At 49.8% G+C, this 27,727-nt stretch overlaps 1 protein-coding gene across 3 annotated transcripts; it reads left to right on the forward strand.

The window, feature by feature from the left end:
* Nucleotides 1–5,096: 5,096 nt before the first annotated feature.
* On the forward strand, nucleotides 5,097–27,071 carry LOC147082181 (uncharacterized). 3 transcript variants are annotated; one of them, XM_085980423.1, is made up of 4 exons: nucleotides 5,097–5,456; nucleotides 5,534–5,698; nucleotides 23,206–23,324; nucleotides 25,596–27,071. In XM_085980423.1, the coding sequence occupies exon 4, from the start codon at nucleotides 25,703–25,705 to the stop codon at nucleotides 26,903–26,905; it is 1,203 nt and encodes a 400-aa protein (XP_085836549.1). In that variant the 5' UTR covers nucleotides 5,097–5,456; nucleotides 5,534–5,698; nucleotides 23,206–23,324; nucleotides 25,596–25,702; the 3' UTR covers nucleotides 26,906–27,071. The 3 variants fall into 3 exon arrangements, with proteins under 3 accessions (XP_085836549.1, XP_085836548.1, XP_085836550.1); XM_085980422.1 differs by lacking the exon at nucleotides 23,206–23,324; XM_085980424.1 differs by lacking the exons at nucleotides 5,097–5,456; nucleotides 5,534–5,698; nucleotides 23,206–23,324 and adding an exon at nucleotides 22,571–22,714.
* Nucleotides 27,072–27,727: the final 656 nt, after the last annotated feature.

The raw sequence follows: 27,727 nt of genomic DNA on the forward strand, positions 1-27,727 counted from the left end.
TCAGAGCTGGGTCAGAAATGAGACGAGAGGCGGCGGCACAGAGCAACTTAAAGGCAGCGAGTGGACGGGGCGGAGACCTCCTGCTGTCAGCTCCCGGCCCCTCCAGCCTCTCTGCGTTTCTCTCTCCTCATTAACTCTCCGATTCCAATTAAACTCGGGCACTCCACATTCCCAGATTGGTCTCTTTCTGTCTCGAAGACCGGGGTGTTTGCTGCCGAGAAAGTTTCATCAGAATTAAAGGCAGCAATTTCGATTTAAAACCGTTTCTTTGCTGCACTGATCGCGCTCTCTCACCCCATCGCCGACATGTCCTCTGTTTTTTGACTGAAATTTGAAATCAAATAAAACTTCACGTTTAATTCCCACTTCAGGGATGAGCAGGGGAGCAGGGCGATCCTATGACAGGGAAATCTTTGAAGTTTACAGAAGAGTGTCTCTGAAATCCGGCGATGAGCACGGACACACAAACACAGTGACACTAGTCTAACCCACCCGCCCCTTTAACACCCTCTCGTTGACACAATGTTCACTCTGCTCATTCACAGCACAATCTGTTCCCAGATTTACAGTTCCTGGGACAGGTTTTCCTCTCCGCTCGGCATGTGCTGCCGATTCTCGGGGTTAGTTGGAGTTTCCCAGCTCAGTCAGTGCTAAATCAGTATCTAGTGGTGTTCCGCAGGGGTCAGTGCTGGGTCCCCAACTCTTTACAATCTATATTAACGATTTGGAGGAGGGGACCGAGTGTAACATATCAAAGTTTGCAGATGATACTAAGATGGGAGGGAAAGTAGTGAGTGAGGAGGACATAAAAAACCTGCAAGGGGACATCGACAGGCTAAGTAAGTGGGCAGAGATTTGGCAGATGGAATACAATACTGGAAAGTGTGAGGTTATGCACTTTGGCAGGAAAAATCGTAGAGCGTACAGTTTTGGTGTCCATACTTAAGAAAGGACATACTTGCTCTCGAGTCAGTACAAAAAGGTTCACTCAGTTAATCCCAGGGATGAGGGGATGGACATATGAGGAGAGGTTGAGTAGATTGGGACTCTACTGATTGGAATTCAGAAGAATGAGAGGCGATCTTATTGAAACATGTAAGATTGTGAAGGGGTTGGATCGGGTGGATGCGGGGAAGATGTTCCCGATGATGGGTGAAACTAGAACTAGGGGGCATAGTCTTCGAATAAGCGGCTGCTCTTTCAAAACTGAGATGAGGAGGAACTACTTCACTGAGAGGGTGGTAGGTCCATGGAATATGCTGCCCCAAAAAGCTGTAGAAGCTACATCATAGAAACATAGAAGATAGGAGCAGGAGTAGGCCATTCGGCCCTTCGAGCCTGCTCCGCCATTCAACGAGATCATGGCTGATCATCCAAACCTTAGCACCCGGTCCCTACACCAACAGCCATCCCACCCAAGCCCTATCCCCGTAACCCCGTAACCCGAAGTATTTAATCCCCCCTAACACTAAAGGTCAATTTTTATCATGGCCAATCAACCTAACCCGCACATCTTTGGACTGTGGGAGGAAACCGGAGCACCCGGAGAAAACCCACGCAAACACGGGGAGAATGTGCAAACTCCACACAGGCAGTCGCCCGAGGCCGAGGAATTTGGACATGAGTCTAGGTTTGGATCGGTCATGGCCCTGTGGGTAGCGGAGCGGGCCCAGGGGCCGTGTAGCCTGATCCTGCTCCTATTTCGTGTGTCTAATTCTGTTAGATTCAGGAGATGGTTCTGTGATGGTGGATTGGCGGTTAGGATCAGATCAGCCATGATCTTATTGAATGGCGGAGCAGGCTCAAGGGGCCGATTGGCCTACTCCTGCTCCTATTTCTTATGTTCTTATGTTCTTAAATAACTTGGTCTGTTTAATTCCCAGGCATTGTCACCCTGCAGCCATGTTTCTGTAATGGCCACAAGATCATACCCATATGTAGTTATTTGTGCCATTAACTCGTCTATTTTGTTACGAATGCTACGTGCATTCAGATAGAGAACGTTCAAATATGTTTTGTGACACTTAGTTCCTGCTTTTGCCCTTTTTATTACTTTACCTTTTACTCCATACCTTCTCCCCCTTCCTGACACGCTCTGGTTTTTAATTTCCCCACTGCTACCTAAGTCTATTACCTTCTCTGTTGTCATTTTTATTATTTGCTCTCTAGGAACCTCCCCCCCACTAGTTAGTTTAAAGCCCTCTCTACAGCCCTAGTTATATGATCCACCAGGACTCTAGTCCCAGCACTGGCCAAGTGAAGCCCATCCCAACGGAACAGCTCCCTCCTGCCCCAGTACTGGTGCCAGTGTCCCAGGAAGTAAAACCCATTTCTCCCACACCAGTCTTTGAGCCACGCATTTAACTCTCTAATTTTATTTGTCCTAGCCCCTCTAGCTTCTCTCTCTCTCTCTCTCTCTGAAACTGAGGAACAGAACAGAGCAACTGGGGTCCAATGCATTCCATTCTCAACACCCAGAGACAGCAACCAGAGAGAGAGAGACAGAGAGACTGTATCAGACTGAATGTTCATATTCTGAGCCAGGCTGTCCACGCACTCTCTGTTACCGAGATTTAGGAGCAGGAACGTGTCACAGTTTGTCTGTGTGGATCCTAGCCTGCTTTTAGAGGATAGTATTATTCACAGAAATACTGAGACATTCTGTTCACCACACATGCCCTGAACTCGGTTTCAATAGACCGAAAACTGAGAGGTTCGGCATCGATCCAGATATAACAGGCAGGGCTGGGGGATAGAGGGACTGGGGATTGATCCTGTACACAAGGCACAGAGACAGACACAGGGGCTGACAGTCACACAGGCCAGGGAACTTGTCTGGTATCTGTCGGCGACTCACCCAGCGGAGACAGGCAGAGACTGATTAAACTCCCCACTCAGCAGCAGTTCAGTGTCAGAGATTGACAGAGCTTTTTCCCCTCCATCCTTCCATACAGTATTGGGGAAACAAATCGCTCTGAGGGACAGGATTCGAGCCACTCTCACACTCACCGGCAGCAACTGACGTGTGTCCAGAGTCACTTTCCCCTCTCCTAATATCTCCTTATCTGTCTCAGTGACAATGTTTCTTTGATAACGCTCCTGTCAAGCTCATTGGGACGATTTATTAATTTAAACGTGCTATATAAGTTCAAAGTTGTTTTTTTTTGCTGTTGCTTCTTTTAATTTGCATCAGGAGAGAGGTCTGAGCATGCGTGATAAAAACTTGCCTGCTCCTCCCCCTCTCCCCACACAGTGTTTAAAGTGACAGGAAGGGCCCCTGCGAGCTCCCCTCCCCCAGCTCTGCCAGCGGGGGCCGTTTCTTCTGTGCTTGGCTGATGATCGCTGAACACATCAGGGAGTGGATATATCACGACACGAGTAAGGAAGCAAACAGCAGCCTCCTCACAGCAGCTCATCGCACTGGGACTGTGTCCGCAGATGGGCTTTGTGTCGGGGTAAGTTCAGTGGCAGTCGGGGCTGTTTGTACGAGACAGATTGAAGCAGGAAATATTTCCGGAACATGGAGTGAGTGGGGGAAGGGAGAGGCCATTCTCGGGCTGTGTGTGTACAGTGTAAGGTAACATAGAAAGTAAATCACCTCGCTGCAGTCATCAGCGAACATCCCCATTTCTGACCTCATGTTGGAGGGAAGGTCGTTGATGAAGCAGCTGAAGATGGTTGGGTCTAGGTCACGGCCCTGAGGAACTCCTGCAGCAATGTCCTGGGGCTGAGATGATTGACCTTCAATCACCACAGCCATCTTCCTTTGTGCTAGGTAAGACTCCAGCCAGTGGAGGTTCCCCCCCCCGATTCCCATTGACTTCAGTTTTACTAGGGCTCCTTGATGCCACAGTTGGTCAAATGCAGCCTTGATGCCGAGGGCAGTCACTCTCACCTCCCCTCACCTCTGGTATTCAGCTCCTTTGTCCATATTTGGACCAAGACTGTAATGAGGTTGGGAGCCAAATGGTCTTGGCGGAACCCAAACTGGGCATCATTGAGCAGGTTATTGGTGAGTCAGTGCTGCTTGATAGCACTGTCGATGAGACCTTCCATCACTTTGCTGATAATTGCGGGTCGACTGATGGGGCGGTAATTGGCCAGGTTGGATTTGTCCTGCTTTTTGTGGACAGGACATACCTGGGCAGTTTTCCACATTGTCGGGTCGATGTCAGTGTTGTAGCTGTACTGGAATAGCTTGGCTAGAGGCGCGGCTAGTCCGGGGTGTTGTCGGGTGCTTGTTGTATCCAGTATGCTCAGCCCTTTCTTGAAATCAGCTGGAGTGAATGGAATTGGCTGGTGGAACAGGCTGGAGGGGCTGAATCGCAGCCTCCTGACAATATGTTGCGATGTAGTCCTCCCACCACTGGGAGCGACAGTGATGCGTTCGTGCGACATCAACCTGCCGCGCAGGCGCAGTGCTGCTCCCCTACTCTCTCCAGCGCACGCGCAGTGCCGCTCCCTTACTCTCTCCCGCGCAGGCGCAGTGCCGCTCCCTTACACTCTCCCGCGCAGGCGCAGTGACGCTCCTTTGCCCTCTCCCGCGCAGGCGCAGTGCCGCTCCTTTTCTCTCTCTCTCCGGCGCAGGCGCACTGCCGCTCCCGTGCACCCCGGCGTAGGCGCAGTGCCGCTCCCTTACTCGCTAGCGCGCAGGCGCAGTGTCGCTCCCTTTCTCGCTCCCGCGCAGGCGCAGTGGTGCTCCCTTGCCCTACCTCCCGCGCAGGCGCAGTGCCGCTCCCTCGCCCTTCCGCGCAGGCGCAGTGCCGGTCCCTTGCCCTTCCGCGCAGGCGCAGTGCCGCTCCCTTGCCCTCCCTCCGGCGCAGGCGCACTGCAGATCCCCTGCCCTCCGGCGCAGGCGCAGTGCCGCTCGCCTGCCCTCCCGCGCAGGCGCAGTGCCGCTCCCCTGCCCTCCGGCGCAGGCGCAGTGCCGCTCCCCTGCCCTCCCGCGCAGGCGCAGTGCCACTCCCCTGCCCTCCGGCGCAGGCGCAGTGCCGCTCGCCTGCCCTCCCGCGCAGGCGCAGTGCCGCTCCCCTGCCCTCCGGCGCAGGCGCAGTGCCGCTCCCCTGCCCTCCCGCGCAGGCGCAGTGCCGCTCCCCTGCCCTCCGGCGCAGGCGCAGTGCCGCTCCCCTGCTGAACCTGGGTTTGCTGTGTGCTGGGCCGAGCGGCGCTAGCCGCTGAGAAACAGGCTGGTTGCCTGGGTTACAGGGCCCGCTCTGTGACTGAGGGATCTCGGCCCGACAGCGGCTGCTCAGCCCCGAGTTTAGGTCACCGCTCCGGTCAGTAACTCGCACAGAAAATGGCGCATTTCCGCCCAGAGCAGTGAGAATGGGGGAGTCTCAGGAGGCCGAAAATTTACTGTCAGGAGAATCTCCAAACTAAACACACAGCCTCGCAACTGGGGATCTGAGGAAAGGCACAAAATCAAACAAATACTCGGCCTTCAAATTGAATTATTAGTAAGCAGATTAAAAGACTACATTACATTATTTCACGCTTTCAATATTGTTCTTATTTGCTGCTCTGCCACAATTAGATCTCCCGGTGAATGATGGTGTGATTGAGGAAGGTGCTCAGCTGAGAGTAAACAGGGATTGTAGACTGAGGAACGACAGCAGCTGAACCAACACAGGATTGTGAGCACCAACCAGAGAGAACCCTTCCGATTCAAAGAGCTTCCAGAGATCGACTGTGGAGCAAGGTAAGAGAAAGTCCCATTGACTCAGATACACACTGGTCCCGGATATAGACTGGGGAGAAAGGTCAGAGAGAGTCCCATTGACTCAGATACACACTGGACCTGGAGATGGAACGGGGAGAAAGGTCAGAGAGAGTCCCATTGACTCAGATACACACTGGTCCTGGAGATGGACTGGGGAGAAAGGTCAGAGAGAGTCCCATTGACTGAGATACACACTGGTCCTGGAGATGGACTGGGGAGAAAGGTCAGAGAGAGTCCCATTAACTCATACACACTGGTCCTGGAGATGGACTGCGGAGAAAGTCGCATTGACTCAGATACACACTGGTCCTGGAGATAGACTGGGGAGAGAGGTCAGAGAGAGTCCCATTGACTCAGATACACACTGGTCCTGGACATAGACTGGGGAGAATGGTCAGAGGGAGTCCCATTGACTCCGATACACACTGGTCCTGCAGATGGACTGGGGAGAAAGGTCAGAGAGAGTCCCATTGACTCAGATACACACTGGTCCTGGAGATAGACTGGGGAGAGAGGTCAGAGAGAGTCCCATTGACTCAGATACACACTGGTCCTGGACATAGACTGGGGAGAATGGTCAGAGGGAGTCCCATTGACTCAGATACACACTGGTCCTGGAGATGGACTGGGGAGAAAGGTCAGACAGAGTCTCGTTGACTCAAGTACACACTGGTCCTGGAGATAGACTGGGGAGAAAGGTCAGAGAGAGTCCCATTGACTCAGATACACACTGGTCCTGCAGGTGGACTGGGGAGAAAGGTCAGAGAGAATCCCATTGACTCAGATACACACTGGTCCTGGAGATGGACCGCGGAGATAGGTCAGAGAGAGTCCCATTGACTCAGATACACACTGGTCCTGGAGATGGACTGGGGAGAAAGGTCAGAGAGAGTCCCATTGACTCAGATACACACTGGTCCTGGAGATGGACTGGCGAGAAAGGTGAGAGAGAGTCCCATTGACTCAGATACACACTGGTCCTGCAGGTGGACTGGGGAGAAAGGTCAGAGAGAGTCCCATTGACTCAGATACACACTGGTCCTGGAGATGGACTGGGGAGAAAGGTCAGAGAGAGTCCCATTGACTCAGATACACACTGGTCCTGGAGATGGACTGGAGAGAAAGGTCAGAGAGAGTCCCATTGACTCAGATACACACTGGTCCTGGAGATGGACTGGAGAGAAAGGTCAGAGAGAGTCCCATTGACTCAGATACACACTGGTCCTGGAGATAGACTGGCGAGAAAGGTGAGAGAGTCCTATTGACTCAGATACACACTGGTCCTGGAGATGGACTGGGGAGAAAGGTCAGAGAGGGTCCCATTGACTCAGATACACACTGGTCCTGGAGATGGACTGGGGAGAAAGGTCAGAGAGAGTCCCATTGACTCAGATACACACTGGTCCTGCAGGTGGACTGGGGAGAAAGGTCAGAGAGAGTCCCATTGACTTAGATACACACTGGTCCTGGAGATGGACTGGGGAGAAAGGTCAGAGAGAGTCCCATTGACTCAGATACACACTGGTCCTGGAGATGGACTGGGGAGAAAGGTCAGAGAGAGTCCCATTGACTCAGATACACACTGGTCCTGAACATGGGCTGGGGAGAAAGGTCAGAGAGAGTCCCATTGACTCAGATACACACTGGTCCTGGAGATGGACTGGCGAGAAAGGTGAGAGAGTCCCATTGACTCAGATACACACTGGTCCTGGAGATGGACTGGGGAGAAAGGTCAGAGAGAGTCCCATTGACTCAGATACACACTGGTCCTGGAGATGGACTGGGGAGAAAGGTCAGAGAGAGTCCCATTGACTCAGATACACACTGGTCCTGGAGATGGACTGGGGAGAAAGGTCAGAGGGAGTCCCATTGACACAGATACACACTGGTCCTGGAGATGGACTGGGGAGAAAGTTCAGAGAGAGTCCCATTGACTCAGATACACACTGGTCCTGGAGATAGACTGGGGAGAGAGGTCAGAGAGAGTCCCATTGACTCAGATACACACTGGTCCTGGAGATGGACTGGGGAGAAAGGTCAGAGAGAGTCCCATTGACTCAGATACACACTGGTCCTAGAGATGGACCTGGGAGAAAGGTCAGAGAGAGTTCCATTGACTCAGATACACACTGGTCCTGGAGATGGACTGGGGAGAAAGGTGAGAGAGAGTCCCATTGACTCAGATATACACTGGTCCTGGAGATGGACTGGGGAGATAGGTCAGAGAGAGTCCCATTGACTCAGATACACACTGGTCCTGGAGATGGACTGGGGAGAAAGTTCAGAGAGAGTCCCATTGACACAGATAGAGACTGGTCCTGGAGATCGACTGGGGAGAGAGGTGAGAGAGTGTTCCATTGACTCAGATACACACTGGTCCTGGAGATCGACTGGGGAGAGAGGTCAGAGTCCCATTGACTCAGATACACACTGGTCCTGGAGATGGACTGGGGAGAAAGCTGAGAGAGTGTCCCATTGTCTCAGATACGCACTGGTCCTGGAAATGGACTGGGGAGAAAGGTCAGAGAGAGTCCCATTGACTCAGATACACACTGGTCCTGGAGATGGACCGGGGAGAAAGGTCAGAGAGATTCCCATTTACTCAGATACACACTGGTCCTGGAGATGGACTGGGGAGAAAGGTCAGAGAGAGTCCCATTGACCCAGATACACACTGGTCCTGGAGATGGACTGGGGAGATAGGTCAGAGGGAGTCCCATTGACTCAGATATGCACTGGTCCTGTAGATGGACTGGGGAGGATGGTCAGAAAGTCTCATTGAGTCAGATACACACTGGTTCTGGAGTTGGACTGGGGAGAAAGGTCAGAGAGAGTCCCATTGACCCAGATACACACTGGTCCTGGAGATGGACTGGGGAGAAAGGTCAGAGAGAGTCCCATTGACTCAGATACACACTGGTCCTGGAGATGGACTGGGGAGAAAGGTCAGAGAGAGTCCCATTGACTCAGATACACACTGGTCCTGGAGATGGACTGGGGAGGATGGTCAGAGAATCTCATTGAGTCAGATACACACTGGTCCTGGAGATGGACTAGGGAGAATGGTCAGAGAGAGTCCCATTGACACAGATACACACTGGTCCTGGAGATGGACTGGGTAGAATGGTCAGAGAGGGTCCCATTGACTCAGATACACACTGATCCTGGAGATGGACTGGGGAGAAAGGTCACAGTGAGTCCCATTGACTCAGATACACACTGGCCCTGGAGATGGATGCTCCCGCACTCGCCCCCTGACCCTCCCGCACTTGCCCCCTGACCTTCCCGCACTCGCCCCCTGACCCTCCCGCTCTCGCCCCCTGACCCTTCCGCACTCGCCCCCTGACCCTCCCGCACTCACCCCCTGACCCTCCCGCACTCACCCCCTGACCCTACCGCACTCGCCCTGATGGGGCTCTTCTCAAGTACACCAAGCGGTGCAACAGAACACCCCCAGAATCAAGGCCCTGCTCCTGAGGAAGGTGATCAGACCCCAGGAACCAGTACAAGTGAACAAAGTCAGCGTCAAGGCCTTGCTCCTGGGGAAGGTGATCAGGCCCCAGGCACCAGTACAAGTGAAGCGACTCCTTCTCCCGCAGATTTATTAAACGTGAATACTCCAAGAGTTGACCAAAAATCAGGTTAGTAATATCAATCAAGGAGTCAATTTCTGCTGTAAGGAGGGATGATACCTTAGCAGGTTCCTCTAATGAGGCCATATGGGTAGAACTTAAAAAGAAAAAGGGGGCAAGCACTTTGCTGGGAGTGTACTTTTGGCCTCCAAACAGTCAGGGGGAGATTGAGGAACAGATATGTAGGCAAATCTCCGAGAAGTGTCGAAATAATAGGGTAATAATTGTTGGGGATTTCAACCTCCCCAATATCAACTGGGATAGTCAGAGTGTGAAAGGCTTAGAGGGTGTGGAATTCGTAAAGTGCATCCAGGAGAGCTTTTTCAGCCAACATGTAGAAAGTCCTACAAGAGAGGGGGCAGTACTTGTTAGATCCGTGTATCTTAATGTTGTGTCCTTCAATAATCAGACAAAAGACGGCAGAGAACGATTCAACAGGTGTTTACTGAATGAGGGTTGCTCTAAAACTAACTGTACAGATCACCAGTCAGGGTTTATATACAGGTGTGGTCACTGCCGGTACTACAGTATACAGGAGCTGTAAAAAGTAGTTCTCCCCTTAAAGGTACATACATTACAATTCCTCCACTTTTAGATTAACAGTACCATAACACTCATTTAACAATTAAATATCAAACTAATTACAATTAGCACTTTTAACATGCAACATTAGCTGAAAATAGTCTATTTATAAATGCAGTCTTTGGGGAGGCTTCCTGATCCTTTCTGGATAGCGCCTTTCCCAAGTGTCTTGCTCTTGGTGCGGAGGCGATTCTGGCCCCCTGTCGTCTGTTGGTTCATCAACTTCCGATGCTACTGTTTCTGGGGTAGATGCTACCTGTACGTCGGGTTCATCACCAGGTACGTATGGGCGAGGCATGGGGTTGACTTGTTCTTGTGACTCTAGGATCTGGTCAGCATGGCGTCTCACGATGCTCTCCCCAACGTCCACTGTGTACATTAGTGGGCCCTGCCCTGTGCATATCGTTCCTGGCTGCCATTTTTCTGTTCGGTAGTCGCGGGCCAAGACTGGTTGCCCTACATTGAAGCTCCTTGTTGGCTTCTCATGGATGTGCTGGAATTGCTTACTCTCAACATCTCTTCGTACGTTTCGTCTGAGCAAGTCCAGGCGAGATCTTAACCTTCGCTTAAAGAACATCATGGCTGGGGCCTGGTTGGTGACTGCATGTGTCGCATTCCGGTAGGCAAACAGGAAATTGTCCACCTTGTGCTGCAGCAGAATGTTGTCATTGTACATAGCCTTTATTGCCTTCTTAAAGGTTTGTCCGAACCGCTCAGCCAATCCATTTGTGGCTGGATGATACGGGGCGGATGTGTAATGCCTTACCCCATTCTTTTTCAAGAACCTCCGGAACGCTTCGGACACAAACTGTGTTCCATTGTCGGAGCAAATCTGTTCTGGCAAGCCATTCCTGGCAAAAATGGTCCGTAGGACTGCAATAGTTTTCTCCGTGGTGGTGGAGGACATTTTGATGACCTCAGGCCATTTCGAGTGCGCATCCACGGCTATTAAAAACATTGAGTCCATGAATGGACCAGCAAAATCAATATGCACCCATTGCCATGGAGATGAGGGCCACTCCCATGGGTGTAGAGGGGCCTGTGGTGGTGCATTTTGGACTTTCTGGCATCCTGAGCAGCTCTTCGTCAGGTCCTCGATTTGTTTATCGATTCCCGGCCACCAGACATAAGCCCTGGCTAGGCTTTTCACTTTTACCCCTCCCAGATGACCTTTGTGAAGCTCATTGAGCACGCTCTCCCTTAACTTGGGTGGAATTACCACTCGGGATCCACACATCAAGGTCGCCTGGCATACTGACAGCTGTTCTCTTCTGGATGAGAATGCTGGCAACAGTGAGTCGCCATGTGCTGGCCATCCCTTCACCGTCAAATCATATACCCGAGACAGTGTCAGGTCATTTCGGGTCTCCTTCTTTATACTAGAGTTAGTTACTGGCAAGCATTCAATTATAGTCGAATGAAATATTTTGACAGGATCCACTGCTGGTGCTTCCTCCGCAGTAGGCAGTGGCAGGTGTGATAGCCCATCAGCGTTTCCATGCTGTTTCGTGCCCTTATACTCGATTTCATATTGGTGCGCCCCTAGAAAAAGGGACCATCTTTGTAGCCGTTGTGCAGTCATCACCGGAACGCCCTTCTTTGGATTAAAGATGGAGATAAGTGGTTGGTGGTCAGTCAGCAAGGTGAACTTCTGCCCATGCAGATAGTGATTGAACTTTTTCACTCCCCACACTAGGCTGAGGGCTTCCCTGTCAATCTGGGCATAGTTACGCTCGGCTGAGGTTAGTGATCGTGACGCAAAGGCTATTGGCCTCTCTGAGCCGTCTGAGAATTTGTGCGACAACACCACTCCAATGCCGTAGGGTGACGCATCACATGCCAACCGAATTGGTAATGCCGGGTTGTAATGGGCCAATACCTCTTTCGATGTGATTAGTGTTTTGCTCTTCTGGAAAGCTCGTCTACATTCGTCACTCCACTTCCATGGCACCCCAGTTTGCAGTAGGGTGTTCAGTGGGTGTAGTATTGTAGACAAATTTGGCAAGAACTTATGGTAGTAGTTTACCAGCCCGAGGAACGACCTCAGTTGTGACACATTTTCCAGTGCTGGAGCCTTGACTACTGCCTCAATCTTCTCTGGGGACTGATCCTGCTCCTATTTCGTGTGTCTAATTCTGTTAGATTCAGGAGATGGCTCTGTGATAGTAGATTGGCGGTTAGGATCAGATCAGCCATGATCTTATTGAATGGCGGAGCAGGCTCGAGGGGCCGATTGGCCTACTCCCGCTCCTATTTCTTATGTTCTTATGTAACCCCTCTTTATTGATAACGTGGCCACAATACGAGATCTGTTTTCTAAAAAACTCGCATTTGGGGCGGTTAGCTCACAGCCCATATTCCTGCAATCTAGTGAGCACCTGCTCCAGGTTGGCAAGGTGATCACTGTCATTTTCGCCCATGACCAGGATGTCGTCCAAATAACACTGGGTCCCTGGGATCCCTTGCAGGACTTGTTCCATTGCCCTCTGCCAAATAGCCGGAGCTGATGCTACCCCGAATACCAGCCAGTTGTATTGGTAGAGACCTTTATGGGTGTTGATTCCCTGTGAGGGCGGGAGCGGGGACTGCAGGGAGGATGAGCAACCTGGCCACAGCACCGTGGTACAGGGGGCCATTCAAGTGGAGGGAGTAAAAAGAAATGTTGTAGTGGTTGGGGATAGTATCATTAGGGGGATAGATAGGGTTCTCTGCAGTCAAGAGCGGGAGTCCCGAAGGCTGTGTTGCCTGCCCGGTGCCAGGGTTAAGGACATCTCTTCTGGGCTGGAAAGAAACTTGGAGTGGGAGGGGGAGGATCCAGTTGTCGTGGTCCATGTTGGTACAAACGACGTAGATAGGACAACGAAGACGGTTCTGTTAAAGGAGTATGAGCAGCTAGGGGTCAAATTAAAAAACAGAACCTCAAGGGTAATAGTCTCTGGGTTATTACCTGAGCCACGAGCGAATTTGGCTAGGATAAATAAAATTAAAGAGTTAAGTGCGTGGCTCAAAGACTGGTGCGGCATAGTGGTTAGCACTGTTGCCTCACAGCGCCAGGAACCTGGGTTCGAATCCGGCCTCGGGTGACTGTGTGGAGTTTGCACATTCTCCCCATGTTTGCGTGCGGGTGCTCCGGTTTCCTCCCACAGTCCAAAGATGTGCGGGTTAGGTTGATTGGCTATGATAAAATTGACCCTTAGTGTTAGGGGGATTAAATACGTGGGGTTACGGGGATAGGGTGGGATATGTGTTGGTGTAGGGGTTACGGGGATCGGGTGGGCCGAAATGGCCTCTATCTGCACTGTGAGGTTGCTGTGATTGCTGCTGTGAAATGGGTTTGCTTCTTGGGACACTGGCACCAGTACTGGGACAGGAGGGAGCTGTTCCGTTGGGATGGACTCCACTTGGCCAGTGCTGGGACTAGAGTCCTGGCGAATCATATAACTAGGGCTGTAGAGAGGGCTTTAAACTAATTAGTTGGGGGGAGGTTTCTAGAGAGCAAATAATAGAAATGACAACAAAGAAGGTCATAGACTTAGGTAGCAGTGGGGGAATTAAAAAACAGAACGTGTCAGGAAGGGACAGAAGGTATGGAGTAAAAAGTAAAGTACTAAAAGGGGAAAAAACGAACTAAGTGTTACAAAACATATTTGAAAGTTCTTTATCTGAATGCACGTACCATTCGTAACAAAATGAATGAGTTAATGGCACAAATAACGACATATGGGTATGATCTTGTGGCCATTACAGAAACATGGCTGCAGGGTGACCATGACTGGGAATTAAACATACCAGGTTATTTAACAATCAGGAAGGACAGGCAGGAAGGGAGGGGAGGTGGGGTGGCTATGTTAATAAAGGAAGGAATCACTGTAATACAGAGAAATGATATTGGGTCAAAGGAGCAGGATAGTGAAACAGTTTGGGTGGAAATAAGGAATAATAAGGGGAAAAAAACACGAGTGGATGTAGTCTATAGGCCTTCGAACAGTTGCAACTCTGTTGGACGGAGTATTAATCAGGAAATAGTTGAGGCTTGCAATAAGGGAACATCTATAATTATGGGGGATTTTAATTATCATATTAACTGGACAAATCAAATTGGGCAAAACAGCCTTGAGGATGAGTTCATTGAGTGTATTAGGGATGGGTTTCTTGAGCAGTATGTAACTGAACCAACCAGGGGGCAAGCAACCTTAGATTTGGTCCTGTGTAATGAGACAGGATTAATTAAAAATGTCCTAGGAAAGGATCCCCTTGGAATGAGTGACTATAACATGGTTGAATTCCATATTCAATTAGAGGGTGAGAAGGTTGGATCTCAAATAAGCGTGCTGAGCTTGAATAAAGGAGACTATGAAGGTATGAGAGCGGAATTGATTAGAGTGGACTGGGAAAATAGATTAAAGGGTAAGACGGTACATGATCAGTCGTGTACATTTAAGGAGTTATTTTACAACTTCCAAAAAATATATATTCCACTGAGGAAAAAAGGGTGTAAAAGAAAAGATAGCCATCCGTGGCAAAGTAAAGTAATTAAGGATAGTATCCGACTAAAAACAAGGGCATATAAGGTAGCCAAATCTAGTGGGAGGATAGAAGATTGGGAAGTCTTTAAAAGACAGCAAAACATAACTAAAAGATTGATTAAGAAAGGGAAGATAGATTATGAAAGTCAATTAGCAAAAAATATAAAAACAGACAGCAAAAGTTTCTATAGTTATATAAAAAGAAAAAGGGTGACTAAAGTAAATGTTGGTCCCTTAGAGGATGAGACCGGGAAATTAATGGTGGGAAACATGGAGATGGCAAAAACGCTGAACAATTATTTTGTATCAGACTTTATGGTAGAGGACACTAAGAATATCCCAACACTGGACAAACAGGGGGCCCTAGCGGGGGAGGAGCTAAATACGATTAAAACCACTAAGGAAGTGGTACTTGGTAAAATAATGGTACTCAAGGCGGATAAATCCCCTGGACCTGATGGCTTGCATCCTAGGGTCTTGAGGGAAGTGGCGGTAGGGATTGTGGATGCATTGGTAATAATTTTCCAAAACTCCCTGGACTCAGCAAAGGTCCCGGCAGATTGGAAAACTGCTAATGTAACACCCTTATTTAAAAAGGGTAGTAGGCAGAAGGCTGGAAACTATAGACCTGTTAGCCTAACATCTGTGGTTGGTAAAATGTTAGAGTCCATTATTAAGGAGACAGTAACGGGACATTTGGATAAACATAATTTAATAGGACAAACTCAGCATTGTTTCATGAAGGGGAAGTCATGTTTGACAAATTTGCTTGAGTTTTTTGAGGAAGTAACATACAGGGTGGATAAAGGGGAACCAGTGGACGTAGTGTATTTAGACTTCCAAAAGGCATTTGACAAGGTGCCACACACAAGATTATTGCTCAAGATAAAAAATCACGGGATTGGGGGTAATATTCTGGCGTGCGTAGCGGATTGGCTCGCTAACAGAAAGCAGAGAATTGGGATAAATGGTTCGTTCTCAGACTGACAACCAGTAACTAGTGGTGTTCCGCAGGGGTCAGTGCTGGGTCCCCAACTCTTTACAATCTATATTAACGATTTGGAGGAGGGGACCGAGTGTAACATATCAAAGTTTGCAGATGATACAAAGATGGGACGGAAAGTAGTGAGTGAGGAGGACATAAAAAACCTGCAAAGGGACATAGACAGGCTAAGTAAGTGGGCAGAGATTTGGCAGATGGAATACAATACTGGAAAGTGTGAGGTTATGCACTTTGGCAGGAAAAATCATAGAGCAAGTTATTATCTTAATGGCAAGAAACTGGAAAGTACTGTAGTACAAAAGGATCTGGGGGTCCTGGTGCACGAAACTCAAAAAGTTAGTATGCAGGTGCAGCAAGTGATCAAGAAGGCCAATGGAATGTTGGCTTTTATTGCTAGGGGGATAGAATATAAAAACAGGGAGGTATTGCTGCAGTTGTACAAGGTATTGGTGAGACCGCACCTGGAATACTGCATACAGTTTTGGTGTCCATACTTAAGAAAAGACATACTTGCTCTCAAGTCAGTACAAAGAAGGTTCACTCGGTTAATCCCGGGGATGAGGGGATGGTCATATGAGGAGAGGTTGAGTAGATTGGAACTCTACTCATTGGAGTTCAGAAGAATGAGAGGCGATCTTATTGAAACATATAAGATTGTGAAGGGGCTTGATCGGGTGGATGCGGTGAGGATGTTCCCAATGATGGGTGAAACTAGAACTAGGGGGCATAATCTTAGAATAAGGGGCTGCTCTTTCAAAACTGAGATGAGGAGAAACTTCTTCACTCAGAGGGTGGTAGGTTTGTGGAATTTGCTGCCCCAGAAAGCTGTGGAAGCTACATTATTAAATAAATTTAAAACAGAAATAGATAGTTTCCTAGAAGTAAAGGGAATTAAGGGTTACGGGGAGCAGGCAGGAAATTGGACATGAGTCTAGGTTTGGAATGGTCATGGCCCTGTGGGTAGTGGAGTGGGCCCAGGGGCCGTGTAGCCTGGTTCTGCTCCTACTGTGTTCTAATTCTGTGTTAGATTTCAGGAGATGGTTTTATTCCTGTTCCTGGCTGGGGTGGAGATCGCCTTTACAGAAGGTAAGTACTGGAGAATATATAGGGACAGAGTGATCTCCTGGACGAGTTTCGATCGCCTAGATGGGTCGGAGAGGAATTTCCCAGATTTTTTTCTCCCAAATTGGCCATTGGGTCTTTTATCTGGTTTTTCGCCTCTCCCGGGAGATCACATGGGCTCGGGTGGATGGAGAGTGATAGAAGATTTGAGGTTAGGATCAGATCAGCCATGATCTTATTGAATGGTGGAGCAGGCTCGAGGGGCCGATTGGCCTACTCCTGCTCCTATTTCTTCTGTTCTTATGTTCTTATGTTCTTGATTGTGAGGTATTTTTTTGATGCTTCTTCTACCTCCATTTGCAGATACGCCTGGGCCAGATCAATCTTAGTGAAGTGTTTCCCTCCAGATAGCGAGGCGAAAATATCTTCAATCCGCGGAAGTGGATATTGTACGGTGTGAAGGACCGGGTTCACTGTTACCTTAAAGTCCCCACGGATGCGAACCTTTCTTGGTTCCCCAGGCGTGCTGCTCAATGACTTTTTCATCACAGGGACAATGGGTGTAGCCCACTCGCTCCAGCCTACCTTGGACAGTACACCTGAACGTTCCAGACTCTCCAGCTCTGCTTCGACGGCTGGGCGGATCGCATAAGGTACCGGTCTGGCCTTAAAAAATTTTGGGCTTGCGTTTTCTTCAATTTTAATCATCGCTGTCATGCCTTTTAGTGTTCCGAGTCCTTGCTGGAACACTTCTTTCACGTCAGTTAGGATCTTTGACAGTCGCCCAGGTGTGACGTCATCATCCTTTTTGTCAGCCACAGTCAGTGCCTGTATGGAATGCCAATCTAGCTGTACCTTCCGGATCCATTCACGTCCTAGTAGTAGTGATCCTCCATCTGGCAATACATATAGGTCCATTTTTGGTGTTTCCTTGCCGTTATATATAACTTTCACCCTTATTTTTCCTTTGGGGTAGACTTTTTGCCCCGTGTACGTCTTCAAGACAATCTTTGTATCCCTCAAGGGTATATGTGAGAATAGCCGCTTGTAGTCCCTTCGGTTTATGACTGTTATGGCTGATCCTGTGTCCAATTCCATTTTCACTTGGACTCCTGCTATCTTGAGCGTGACCCAGATAGTTTGGTGATCCTCCGTTTTGATCACATTATGTAGTTTCAGACAACCCAGCTCCTTGCTTCCGGAGTCTGTATCACTCTTCTGTTTGTCTGAACTACTCTCCATCACCTTATGTACCTTCTTGTACTTCTCCTGTGGAGATTTCTTGCTGCTGGTTTTCTTTCCCGACCTGCAGACTCTTGCTATGTGTCCTACTTTTCCACACTGTCTGCACACTTTGTCCTTGAACCAGCAATCATTATGGTCGTGTGTTGTTCTGCCGCAGCGATAGCACTTCACTGTTCCGTATGACATTTCATTTGTGCCATATTCTTGCGGTCTCCATTGTATCTCTGCAGCGCCCCGTGCTGCTGCTTCGTGTGATACTGCAATGCTGAAAGCCTTGTCCAGCGTAAGATCCTTTTCTGATAGAAGCCATTTCTGGGTTCCTTCACTTTGAAGCCCACACACAAATTTGTCCCTTAAAGTATCTGCTAGTCCCGTTCCAAACTGGCAGTGTTTCGATAGCTTGCGGAGTTCCGTTAAATACTCAGCATTACTTTCATCTTTATGCTGGTTCCTTTTGTGAAACTTAAATCTTTCTGCTATTAGCAGCGGTGTGGGGTTTAAGTGGTCCTGTAGGATTGACACTATGTTTTCAAAATCCTTTTCTACTGGCTTCTCTGGGGTTACTAGGTTTCGTAGTAAGCCGTACGTTTTTGCACCCATTGAATTCAACAATACCAGCGCTTTCTTGTCACCTGGCACTTCCTTCATTCGCCTTGCAGTATATTTCTATGCGTTCGACATATGTCGTCCAATCTTCGACTTCATTGTCGTACGCTGTGATACTGCCACTCTTCGGCATTTTTGGGTGTGGGTAGACTAGCTTAAAATGGTGTCTCCCGCGCTTTCCCTTCTTCCCCGCTGCGGCTTAAAATTGCGTCTCCCGCGCTGCTGCCAATGCCGCTCTCGCCGGTCCTCGTGGCAAATGGTGACGCCCTGTGGGTTTCGTGCGCTGCTCCTGCGCTGCTGCCAACGCCGCTCTCTGTGGTCCTCGTGGCAATGGCAGCGCTTCGCGTTTTCCTACGCGCGCCTCTCCCCCATTGACGCTGCTCGTCCCTTGAACACCAGCTGCGCTCTGCGCGTTTTCCTGCACGCCTCTCTCCCCCGTTGACGCTGCTCGGCCCTTGAACACCGGCTGCGCTCTGCTCTCTCTCACCTCTCTCCCCCGTTGACGCCGCTCGGTCCTGAACACCGGCTGCGCCCTGTGCGCTCTGCCCTCTCTCTCTCCCCCGTCAACGCTGCTCGGCCTTTTTCTGTGCCGCTCGGTCGGGCTCTAGCCCGTCGCTGTCCGGAAAGTATCTGCGCAGTACCTGTTGCCAGCCCGTTTTGCTGGACCACCGTGACTGGAAAGCCAAGCCTGGCTCTCGACAGCCTCCCCTGCGATGCTCAAATCTCCGCTGGATGACTGGGCGGTTGCCCGTGGTCGAAGCCCGTGCTTCTGGACTCGATCTTCTTCCACTGTTCTCCAGGAGCGAATCCCTAGGAGGTGATCCGGAGTTGCAGGTAGGTTCGAACTTGCTCGTCGCCACTGTTAGATCCGTGTATCTTAATGTTGTGTCCTTCAATAATCAGACAAAAGACTGCAGAGAACGATTCAACAGGTGTTTACTGAATGAGGGTTACTCTAAAACTAACTGTACAGATCACTACTCAGGGTTTATATACAGGTGTGGTCACTGCCGGTACTTACAGTATACAGGAGCTGTAAAAAGTAGTTCTCCCCTTAAAGGTACATACATTACAGTACTGGACCTAATTCGACAGAATGTAGCAGGGCAAGTGGTAGAAGGGTTAGTAGGAGAGCATTTTGGTGACAGTGACCATAATTTGGTGAGATTTAAAGTAGTTATGGAAAAGGACAAAGATGGACCGGAAATAAAGGTTCTAAATTGGGGGAAGGCCGATTTTAATATGATAAGGCAGGATCTGGCCAAAGTGGACTGGGATCAGCTACTTGTAGGAAAATCCACATCAGAGCAGTGGGAGACTTTCAGAAAGGAAATAGGGAGAGTACAACGCCAACATGTTCCCGTAAAGGTCAAGGGTGGGACCAACAAGCCCAGGGAACCCTGGATGTCGAGGGACATACAAGAATGGTTTCGGAAAAAAAGGAAGGCTTTTGGCAGATACAAAGGACTAAAAACAGTGGAAGTCCTAGAGGAGCATAGAAAGTGCAGGGGGGTACTTAAAAAAGAAATTAGGAGAACGAAGAGGGGTCATGAAAAAACACTGGCAGGCAAAATAAAGGAAAATCGCAAGGTGTTTTATCAGTATATTAAGGGCAAGAGGATAACCGGGGAAAGAGTAGAGCCCATTAGGGACCAAAGTGGCAATCTGTGTGTAGAGCCAGAAGATGTAGGTGAGGTTTTAAATTAATATTTTGCATCTGTGTTCACTATGGAGAAGGACGATGCAGGCATAGAAATCAGGCAGGGGGATTGTGATATACTTGAACAAATTAGTATTGAGAGGGAGGAGGTACTAGTGGTTTTAGCGGGCTTAAAAGTGGATAAACCCCCAGGCCCAGATGAGATATATCCCAGCCTGCTGTGTGAGGCAAGGGAGGAGATTGCAGGGGCTCTGACACAAATTTTCAGAACCTCTCTGACCACAGGGGAGGTGCCAGAGGACTGGAGAACAGCTAACGTAGTACCATTATTCAAGAAGGGTAGTAGTAGGGATAAACCAGGGAATTACAGGCCAGTGAGCCTAACATCAGTGGTAGGGAAATTATTGGAAAAACTTCTGAGGGACAGAATTAGTCTCCACTTGGAGAGGCAAGGATTAATCAAGGATAGTCAGCATGGCTTTGTCAGGGGGAGATCATGTCTAACCAATTTGACTGAATTTTTCGATGGGGGCGACTAGGTGTGTGGATGAGGGCAGTCCAGTTGATGTGGTCTACATGGACTTTAGTAAGGCTTTTGACAAAGTCCCACAAGGGAGACTGGTCAAGAAGGTAAAAGCCCATGGGATCCAGGGCAATTTGGCACATTGGATCCAAAATTGGCTTAGTGGCAGGAGGCAGAGGGTGATGGTTGAAGGTTGTTTTCGTGACTGGAAGCCTGTGTCCACTGGTGTACCACAGGGTCTGGGTCCTTTGCTGTTTGTAGTGTACATTAATGATTAAGATATGAATGTAGGAGGTATGATCAGTAAGTTCGCAAATGACACAAAAATTGGTGGAATGGTAAATAGCGAGGAGGGAAGCCTCAGGCTACAGGAGAATATAGACGGGTTGGTTAGATGGGCAGCAGTGTGGCAAATGGAGTTTAACCCTGAAAAGTGTGAGGAGATGCATTTTGGGAGGACTAACAAGGGAATATACAATGAATGGTAGGACCCTAGGAAGGACAGAGGATCAGAGGGACCTTGGTGTGCATGTACATAGATCCCTGAGGGCAGCAGGACAGCTAGATAGGGTGGTTAAGAAGGCATATGGGATACTTATATTCTATGCCTCGGCTAATGAAGGCAAGAGCAGGGAGGTTATGATGGAGCTGTACAAAACGCTAGTTAGGCCACAGCTGGAATACTGTGTGCAGTTCTGGTTGCCACACTATAGGAAGGATGTGATTGCATTGGAGAGGGCGCAGAGGAGATTCACCAGGGTGTTACCTGGGCTGGAGCACTTCAGCTATGAAGAGAGACTGGACAGGCTGGGGTTGTTTTCCTTAGAGCAGAGAAGGCTGAGGGGGGACCTGATTGAGGTGTACAAAATTATGAGGGGCATAGATAGGGTAGATAGAAAGGAACTTTTCCCCTTAGTAGAGGGGTCAATAACCAGGGGGCATAGTTTCAAGGTAAGGGGCAGGAGGTTTAGAGGGGATCGGAGGAAAAACTTTTTCACCCAGAGGGTGGTTGGAATCTGGAACTCACTGCCTGAAAGGGCGGTAGAGGCAGGAACCCTCACAACATTCAAGAAGCATTTAGATGAGCACTTGATACGCCATAGCATACAAGGCTACGGACCAAGTGCTGGAAAATGGGATTAGAATAGACAGGGCTTGATGGCCGGCGCGGACACGATGGGCTGAAGGGCCCCTTTCTGTGCTGTATAAATCTATGACTCTATGGTAGCACTCTTACCTCTGAGGCATAAGGTTGTGGGTTCAAGTCCCACTCCAGAGACTTGAGCACAAAAATTCAGGCTAACACTCCAGTGTAGTACTGAGGCACTGTCAGAGGTGGCGTCTTTCAGATGAGACATTAAAGTGAGGCCCTGTCTGCTCTCTCAGGTGGATGTAAAAGATCCCATGACACTATTTTGAGAAAGAAAGACTTGCATTTATATAGTGCTTTCATGACCAGCAGATGTCTTGAAGTGCTTTACAGCCAATGAAGTACTTTTGAGGTGTAGTCACTGTTGTAATGTGGGAAAGAGCAGGGGAAATATCCCCGGTGTCCTAGCCAATGTTTATCCCTCAATCAATGTAACAAAAGGATAATAGCAAAATACTGCGGATGCTGGAAATCTGAAATAACAACAGGAAATGCTGGAAACACTCAGCAGGCCAGGCAACATCCGTAGAGAGAGAAACAGAGTTAACAATAAGATAGATTTTCTGGTCATCATCACATTGCTGTTTGTGGGAGCTTGCTGTGCGCTATTTGACTGCCGCATTTCCTACATTACAACAGTGACTGCACTTCAAAAGTACTTCATTGGCTGTAAAGCACTTTGGGGCGTTCAGTGGTGGTGAAAGGCGCCATAGAAATGCAAGTGTTTCTTTCTTCACTGGTCTCACCAGCGACCTCTTCTGGCTGATGGTTGATTGACAGACGATAGTCCGCGCATGCGCACACGGAGCGGCGGTTTGGGCCGAGTCCGGCACAGCGACCCCTCCCGGTCACCAAGGGTAATAACCGCGCATACCCAGAGGAGACCAACCCCCCTCCCCCACTCAGAGCTGCGCCTGCGCACTTGGATCCTGCCGGACGGAGTCGGCGCGGGCCATTCCGGGAAAGGCCTTGGTGTCGGTTCCAGAGTCGCGATCAGTGACGCAAAGTGAGTTTTCTCCGCTCCGATTGGGTGGAGAATCACGCGGGGTGGGGGGGGAAGTGGTGGATCGGGAGAGAATAAAGAGAAATAGAAAAACCTGAGAGGCCGAGTGGCGGCAGTTGGACGGAGCACGTGATCTCCTCGGGGACACGTGACCCGGGCCCAGGGCCTGATTGACGGGAGCTTCCGACCAATAGGGAGCGAGCGGGACGGGGCTGGAGAAGCGAGCCGGCGGCGGGCCCTCCAACCAATCGGAGAGCCCGAGGGGCGGGACTAGCACCGGCTGATTGTCTGATCCGCAGGGCAGCAAGTTTCTCCAGTCTCTTGTTCAGGGCCCGGGGCCAGGGGAGGCTGTGGGCCTTTATTCCCCGCATTGGACACAAGGCTCCTTGGCTCACAACACACTGGCTCAGGTTTTAATAGAGACTTTTTAAATTCATCAATAAAAGCAGATAAACCCCGTGCTTCTGTAGAACAAACTTTCTAATATTTTATAGAATCAGAATGGTTACAGCACAGAAAGAGGCCATTCAGCCCATCGAGCCCGTGCCGGCTCTCTGCAAGACCACTTCAGCTCGTCCCACTCCCCGTAACTCGGCAAATTCCTTTACTTCAGGTACTTATCCAATTCCCTTTTGAAAGCCGTGATTGAATCTGCCTCCACTACCCTTTCAGGCAGTGCATTCCAGATCCTAACCACTCGCTGAGTATAAAAGTTTTTCCTCATGTCGCCTTTGGTTCTTCTGCCAATCACCTTAAATCTGTGTCCTCTGGTTGTCGACCCTTCCACCAATGGGAACAGTTTCTATCTACTCTGTCCAGAACCCTTGTGATTTTGAACACCTCTATCAAATCTCATCTCAACCTTCTCTGCTCTAAGGAGAACAACCTCAGCTTCTCCAGTCTATCCACCGAACTGAAGTCCCTCATCCCTGGAACCATTCTTGTAAATCTTTTCTGCACCCTCTCTGAGGCCTTCACATCCTTCCTAAAATGCGGTGCCCAGAATTGGACACAATACTCCAGTTGAGGCCAAACCAGTGTTTTATAAAGGTTCATCATAACCTCCTTGCTTTTGGACTCCATGCCTCTATTTATGAAGCCCAGGATCCCGCACGCTTTTTGAACTGCTTTCTCAACCTGCCCTGCCACCTTCAATGGTTTGTGCACACATACCCCCAGGTCTCTCTGTTCATGCACACATTTTAGACTTATACCCTTTAGTTTATATTGCTTCTCCTCATTCTTCCTACCAAAATATATCAGTTCGCACTTTTCTGCGTTAAACTTCATCGCCAATGTGTCCGCCCATTCCACCAGCATGTCTATGTCCTCTTGAAGTCTATCACTATCCTCCTCACTGTTCACTATACTTCCAAGTTTTGTGTCATCTGCATATTTTGAAACTGTGCCCTGTACACCCAAGTCTAAGTCATATATATATCAATCAAGAAAAGCAGTGGTCCTAGTACCGACCCCTGGGGAACACCACTGTATACCTTCCTCCAGTCTGAAAAACAACCGTTCAGCACTACTCTGTTTCCTGTCACTTTGCCAATTCCGTATCCATGCTGCCACTGTCCCTTTTATTCCATGGGCTTCAACTTTGCTGGCAAGCCTATTATGTGGCACTTGTCGAACGCCTTTTGGAAATCCATGTACAACATGTTAACCGCATTGCCCTCATTAACCCTCTCTGTTTCCTCATCAAAAAACTCAATCAGAATCAGAGCGGCCGGGCCCGGTGGACGTGCGGCCAGGGCCCTGGCACCAGGAAACCCAGGGTGCAGCGCCTCCCCCATCCGAGCCGCCGCTTCCCGGTTTTTTCAGCCGGTTCCACCAAGTCCGACTTGGGGCAAAGGACAGGAGCCAGGATCCCAGAATGGCCCGCGGCCCCGGGGAGCATGCGTACTCTCAGCGGGGAAATCAGTGGATAGAGCGGTTTCTGGGGCGCGGTGAATTGTGGGTGCTGCGGCCGCCATTAGTCAGCGGCTGTCAGGAAGAGTTTTATCGCAGGCTGACGGAAGGTAGGTCCCTGGCCGCCTGTGTAGGTCTTTTTGTTGCTTCAGTTTGAGCTGGAGTGGAGATGGAGGAGAAGCTGCTGGGTTTAACCCCCAGTACTTCTGAGTCCAGGAGGACCCACCAATTTCCAATGTGTGACAGTCAAGGGAGGTGGATTCTGGGGGAGATTAGGTTGTTAGACACTGTCCCTACAATGTAAAAGAATATTGTTTTAGGAACAAGTATTTCTGTAGAGGCTTTTAATCCATTTTACATATACAGATTTGTTTTAATTCATTCTTGGGATGTGGGCGTCGCTCGCAAGACCAGAATATGTTGCCAATCCCCATCTTCCCTTTGAGAAGGTGATGGTGGGCCGCCTTCTTGAACCGCTGCAGTCCGTGTGGTGAAGGTACTCCCACAATGCTGTTGTGTAAGGAGTTCCAGGATTTTCACCCAGTGATGATGTGCAACGGCGATATATGTCCAAGTCAGGATGGTGTGTGACTGGGAGAACTTGGAGATGATGGTGCTCCCATGCACCTTCTGCCTTTGTCCTTCTAGGTGCTGGAGGTTGCAGGTTTTGGAGGTTCTGTCAAAGTTCTGGTCGAGTTGCAGATGTATAAAGTCCATCTCCTTTGCCCCCTCCCACTCCCACCTCTCTCTCTCTCTTCCCATAGAGGTCAGAGTCCCAGACCAGGTGGCAGATTCCCTTCACTGAGGGACATTAGTGAACCTGTGGGATTTTATGACAATCCCGCAGCTTTCATGGTCACTTTTTTCTAGTGCCGGCCCCACAAATAACCAGCTTCGTTGAGCTCAATTTCACAACCTGCCTCTTTAGTGGGTTCTCTCTCACGCTTCCTGTTTTAAATTTATTTTACAGGGTGTTAGAAGGGAAGGATTTGCAGATGGGAAACTCAAACCAAACATCACGTCAAGATCTGACAGTCACTCGATTCATCAGGAACTGAATATCATCGGCCTTTGAATATGGAAGCAAAAAGCACCGTTCACACCGGGGAGAGGCCGTTCACCTGCTCTGAGTGTGGGAAGGGATTCACTAATTCATCCAACCTGCTGATACACCAGCGGGTTCACACTGGGGAGAGACCGTTCACCTGCCCCGTGTGTGAGAAGGGATTCACTCAGTCATCCAACCTGCTGATACACCAGCGTGTTCACACTGGGGAGAGACCGTTCACCTGCCCCATGTGTGAGAAGGGATTCACTCAGTCATCTGACCTATCGGGACACCAGCGCACTCACACTGGGGAGAGGCCGTTCACCTGCTCCGTGTGTGGGAAGGGATTCACCAATTCATCCAACCTACTGAGACACCAGCGTGTTCACACTGGGCAGAGGCCGTTCACCTGCTCTGAGTGTGGGAAGGGATTCACTCAGTCATCCCACCTGCTGACACACCACCGAGTTCACACTGGGGAGAGGCCGTTCACGTGCTCTGAGTGTGGGAAGGGATTCACTCAGTCATCTGAGCTTCAGACACACCAGCGAGTTCACACCGGGGAGAGGCCGTTCACCTGCTCTGAGTGTGGGAAGGGATTCACTCAGTCATCCACCCTGCTGACACACCAGCGAGTTCACACTGGGGAGAGGCCGTTCACCTGCGTGTGTGGGAAGGGATTCACTCGCTCATCCAACCTGCTGAGACACCAGCAAGTTCACACTGATGAGAGACCTTTTAAATGCTCGGACTGTGGGAAGTGCTATAAAGGTTCCTGGGAACTGATACGCCATCAATGTGTTCACACTGGGGAGAGACCGTTCAGGTGCTCTCAATGCGGGACTGGGTTCAGGCGGTCATCTGAGCTCACTATACACCTGCGCACTCACACTGGGGAGAGGCCGTTCACCTGCTCTGAGTGTGGGAAGGGATTCACTGAGTCATCCAACCTGCTGACACACCAACAAGTTCACACTGTGGAGAGGCCATTCACCTGCTCTGAGTGCAGGAAGGGATTCACTCGCTCATCCCATCTGCTGACACACCAGCGAGTTCACACTGGGGAGAGGCCGTTCACCTGCCCTGAGTGTGGGAAGGGATTCACTAATTCATCCCACCGGCTGAGACACCAGCGAGTTCACACTGGGGAGAGGCCGTTCAGCTGCTCTCTGTGTGGGAAGGGATTCACTCGCTCATCCCACCTGCTGAGACACCAGCGGGTTCACAAGTGACTGCAGGAGTTGGATTCTGTTGTTGCTGCTGTTAATCACATCCCGGACTGAACCATGTTCATTCTGACAGGTGGGGATTGTTTCTGCTGATGTTAATAACTCTGGGAACTGGGCTGGAGTTTAATATTCTGGATAGATGTCAAATAAATCAACTTTGTTTTAAGCACATTGTTGTAGATTTTTGTCTTTCCCACCTGAGTGTTTAGCATCACCTGGCTGGAGCTCAGAAAGGGCAATCTGGGGGCGGATCGTACGGTGGGAACAGAACTCCAGCCTGGACACAGTCCTTCAGGGCCACACTGAGAGGAGCAAACGGCACATTGGTCTTTCTTGTCTCTCTTCACTGACAGCAAAGTTGCCGTGCGGGTTAATCTCGAGGCGTGTGAGAAACGTGTCCCAGCCACTCTCTGCCATGGTTCAGAGCTCCTAGGCACGGAACAGGAGGCTCGTTTACGAATGTAGCCCAGTGCTTTTTTTTAACGGCCTTATTAACCTGTGTTGCTACTTTTAGTGATTTGTGTATCTGTATCCCTGGATCCCTCTGCTCCTCCAGCCCATTTAGACTCTTAGGGAGAAATTTGGTGGCGCCGGGGCTAATTTTAGCACCCCGAAAAATTCAGTGGTAGCGCCCCAGGCAGGAGGCAGGGTGCTACTGGAAGCGCTCTCCTCCCTCTTGAGGCGCTACCAGTGAATTTGATGGCGCTTCGTGTAACAGCGCCACGCCCCTTGGCACATAGCACCGTGTCACAGCAGACCTCCCTCCCTAATTAAAGGGGAGGGGCCTAGCACTGCGCACACCGGGGCCATGCTGGACCACCGGGG

This window comes from Somniosus microcephalus, unplaced genomic scaffold (assembly GCF_052327205.1).
Source record: "Somniosus microcephalus isolate GS21.2 unplaced genomic scaffold, FLI_Smic_1.0 scaffold160, whole genome shotgun sequence".
Classification (NCBI taxonomy): Eukaryota; Metazoa; Chordata; class Chondrichthyes; order Squaliformes; family Somniosidae; genus Somniosus; species Somniosus microcephalus.